At 49.0% G+C, this 3,899-nt stretch overlaps 1 protein-coding gene across 1 annotated transcript in view; it reads right to left on the reverse strand.

Annotated features, from left to right (window-relative positions):
• LOC119382544 (lysosomal alpha-glucosidase) overlaps positions 1-3,515 on the reverse strand; it is a 26,733-nt gene extending 23,218 nt beyond the window's left edge. The window contains exon 1 of the mRNA XM_049412159.1: positions 3,463-3,515. Coding sequence (XP_049268116.1) covers positions 3,463-3,515 — 53 coding nt within the window. The remainder of the gene's footprint in view (positions 1-3,462) is intronic.
• Positions 3,516-3,899: the final 384 nt, after the last annotated feature.

Raw genomic sequence — 3,899 nt, forward strand, 5'->3', positions numbered from 1 at the left:
GTGGGTACTTCGCTGATTAGCAAAAAGGAAGGATTATGGCGTAGTGGACACTTCGCAACTGTACTTGCAGTAGACTTTCTAGAATAGTTTTAAACGGACAATGTTACTCGCACAGACGCTCACTTTCATTGCGGCAAGGTTGAAGTGTCCACCGAGAAGTGAAGCGAGGCTACGGATTGAGAAGGCGGAGCTCGAGCGCCCTCCAATTTTACTTTTCTTTGAAGCCTAGACCGAAATTGATGAAGAGTCGGCAGAACACCAGTGCAGCATCAAGTAGCGAAATCTGATCGAAGATGAACTTTCCAGTTTCATTTTGTTACGGATTCCTCTTTCACGTCCTGTGCTTCAGAATTAGAGTATCATGTCAGCAGTGTGCTATAGCCACGTGTTTGAGCTCATGCGCGCGTCACTCCGTCTTTGCAGTCGCGCCGCGCATCGGGTTCCTCGATGCGCAGTAGCCCGCAGGGGCGTAGCCAAGGGGGGGGGGGGTTCAAACCCCTCCCCCCCGAAATTTTTCAGTTTTGCTTGCGTATATATACACGCACACATACAAACGCACGCACGAACATACATAAGGTATGGTTGAACCCCCCCCCCCCCCCGAAAAAAATTTCTGGCTACGCCCCTGGTAGCCCGTTTATAGGGAAGACGTGAGCGCGCATAGGTCAACACGACAGAAAAGCTTGCGTGCAGTGGCTATCTTTATGCTTGCTTGCTATTTTATCTGCAAATAATAGGGAAAATGGCTAGTGAATGCGCCAAAGTACATGCTCGAGGTAGCCAGAAAGTAGCCATGGAGCCAAGCTGATATTTTTGTCTACAGACAGGGTCATAAAGTAGTCATTTTGTCGCAAAGTAGCCACCAACGGCAACACTGAACGAATGTCAAAGTTTCATTTTTAAATTTCGCGTCGAAATCTCCGCACGTGACGTCATGGATTTCAAGGTGTTTTAGGTGCGAAGCACCTTATGCACTCGGGCTGTCGGCGTCTCCTGTCGTCGTAGTCCGTCACTGTGTCTCCTGTCGTCGTCCGTCACGGCAACAGAACAGAAAAAACTTTTAATTGAAAACAAGTTATTTCAAAGGGAATGGCCCTACTCGAGGGCCCCACTGGCCTTAGCCGCCTGTTCTACTTGGTCGATCAGCGCTTGCACGGTCAGCCAGGTCAGAGCTGGACGGTCGCTCCTCCCACTGCTCCAACGTGTGCGTTGGTGTCATTTCTGTGTATTTCAGGTGTGGGGGATGCTTTAAGCAGGCACAGGTAATGTGATATAGTGTAGGATTCCCTCCGCACCAGGGGCAGGAACCTCGATAGCGCGTCGGGAACATGGCGTGTAATCTTTTTAAGAGGGGATAAACCCCAGTTTGAATTTTTCTCCACTTGATGGCCTTCTCTCCTGTTAAGTGTTTGTGGGGAGGGGCGTATACTTGTCGGATAAAACGCTGATGGGCAAGCAGGTGTTTTGCGATTGTGGGGTTGCGATTTTCGTGAGGCATTGGGATTTGGAAGTCTGCCGAGGTGGCCAGAGTCGCTGCTCGGAAAGTTAGTGCGCGAGCCGCGGTAAAGCAAGTGGCAAATAAGACGGCGCTTTCGCTCAGGTAAAGCTCGCGAGAACGCGCGCTCGCCCGCGAGAGACAACGCCACGTGCGCTTCCCTGAGTGGGAAAGAAGGCGGCGTTGGCTCAGGAAAAGCTCCGTTTCTGCGGTGGGCGCTGTCCGTAGCAATGAGAGGACGCTCATTGCTATTGACGGGTCCGTATGGGAAACACCGGTGCTTCGCACTTCCCCATGTTTCACGTTAGTGGAGCTGTTTATATCGCTGTCGTTGGTATCAGAATGGGGAGATTTTCGGTAGCAAATCTCTAATTTCAAGCCGAGGCGAACAGAGAGAGGTGTGGGCGGATGCGACGAGCAGGGAAACCTGACTGGCACGCCAGAGCGACAGGCTTTCTTTTTTTTTATTTTGGCGATATTGGCCCTACGAAATTTCCTGAAACTTGGTATGTTATGTCTCTCGCCCCCTCAGAGAACAATGAACTTCATTTTTGTCGTTTACAAACTACGTAGGCCCTAGTAGACGCCGTAAAAATCTACGACGTCATAGTGACTGGTGCGGAAACTTTCAAGCGACCGACAACTGGGCAGAACGTGGGATTACAGCATGGTAGAAATGAAAAGACCGTGAAATATAGTGACAGATTCCAGCATCCTTCTCGCGTTGTGAGTAGGGTTTATATTTTTAAATCGTGCTTAAAAGCAACAAAAATCGGTATGTCGCGCAGCCTAGCGGAAGAGCCGTGAAGCTGGATTATGAAGTCGGTCACTTTGCTGCACGTAGTCACGTAGTCTGATGCTGTCATGCGCGCCATAATTTGTCATCAAAGTTGGAGTATGTATATTATTATCTATCCCAGCTCTGTTCTGTGCTGCCTACGAGGTAAAAGGAATTGCACGGTGAGAAGCGGCGCTGCCTTCGCGGCCGCCAGTGGCCCATGTCGAGCCTCGGCGCATGCGCACGGAGTGCACGCATGCTCACTAAACCGCCGAGCTCGAACACGAACCGCTCTCGCGCTCACTATTTGCAGCATGATTAAGACTTCATATTCGCCTACGAGGTAAAAGGAATTGCACGGTGAGAAGCGGCGCTGCCTTCGCGGCCGCCAGTGGCCCATGTCGAGCCTCGGCGCATGCGCACGGAGTGCACGCATGCTCACTAAACCGCCGAGCTCGAACACTAACCGCTCTCGCGCTCACTATTTGCAGCATGATTAAGACTTCATATTCGCCGCAGATAGAAAAATTCTGATTAAAAATGTTTCACGGCGTTTTCCACGTTACCATTCCGTGACTAGACACTCTGACCAGTTAGCTTTCCGTTGCGCTAAAGAAAATAGGTGGCTTTAAGGTGGCTTTTATTTATTATTTACTTATTATTTACTATTTACTTTTATTTTCTTTTTGCGCGCTTTTGTTTATCAAGCGTCTTCTCGCGACAAGCGTGGTGATTTTGGCATTGTGAAAGAGTAATTTACTAATACACGAAGAATAGTATTTCTCTTCAGTGTCAGTCAGTTTGGTGAACTGATCAGCAGAAAATTGGTTTTACGCAACAGACCGAACAAAGTTCAATAATATTGGGAGACTTCGAGAGACATGGTCAGACGTGGCAAAGCCTTGCTTTACCTTGCGTAGACCTCCCCATTTACCGATTCGCATTAAAGTTATCCCAGCTAAAAGTTCAACAATGAGCGGCACGTAACTCTAATTGGTAACGTTTAATTCTGGAATGTATTATTGGAAACTTTGCGTCCGACGACTCACGCTTGAGCTTGCAGATCACTTTGCCCACAAGAGAGCTATAGCGGCTCAAATCAGTCAGGCTTAAATGCTCGTGCCGACTAAGAAAGGCGTTGTTAGGAGTGAAAAGTAAAAAAAGTAGGCGTGCTTTGACTCAGTCTTACCCGATCCACAGAAAAATGCAGAGCAGAAACGTGTCTCTAGATTCCCGCACCATTCTCGTAGCACGAAGACGCCCCTCGAGGCGCTCCTTGAAGAAAGACCCGCGTTTTCTGCTTCGCTAACGCTCACGCTGACCGTCTATAAGTTGCAGTCCACTCCACACGACCCGATATGAAGTGAACCAACAATGCCGCTATCACTCGAGTTCCTCGATGTTATGCCACGTGTCAGAGTACGTGCGTAGAGGAGGACGGGGATTGAGTGAGACGGAAAAAAAATAACGCTGACTCTACAATCGACCCTTGTCGAATGTGCAGTATCTGTGAGTGCAGTTGCGCTCAGCCAAAATTTACGTGAAACCGCACAATGGTTATGGAGAGCTGTCGAGCGTTCGAATGGGAGATGTGATAGCACAATAGGCTTGTTCAAGAGTTTTCCT

The sequence above is a fragment of the Rhipicephalus sanguineus genome, chromosome 2 (genome assembly GCF_013339695.2).
Source record: "Rhipicephalus sanguineus isolate Rsan-2018 chromosome 2, BIME_Rsan_1.4, whole genome shotgun sequence".
In the NCBI taxonomy this organism is placed as follows: Eukaryota; Metazoa; Arthropoda; class Arachnida; order Ixodida; family Ixodidae; genus Rhipicephalus; species Rhipicephalus sanguineus.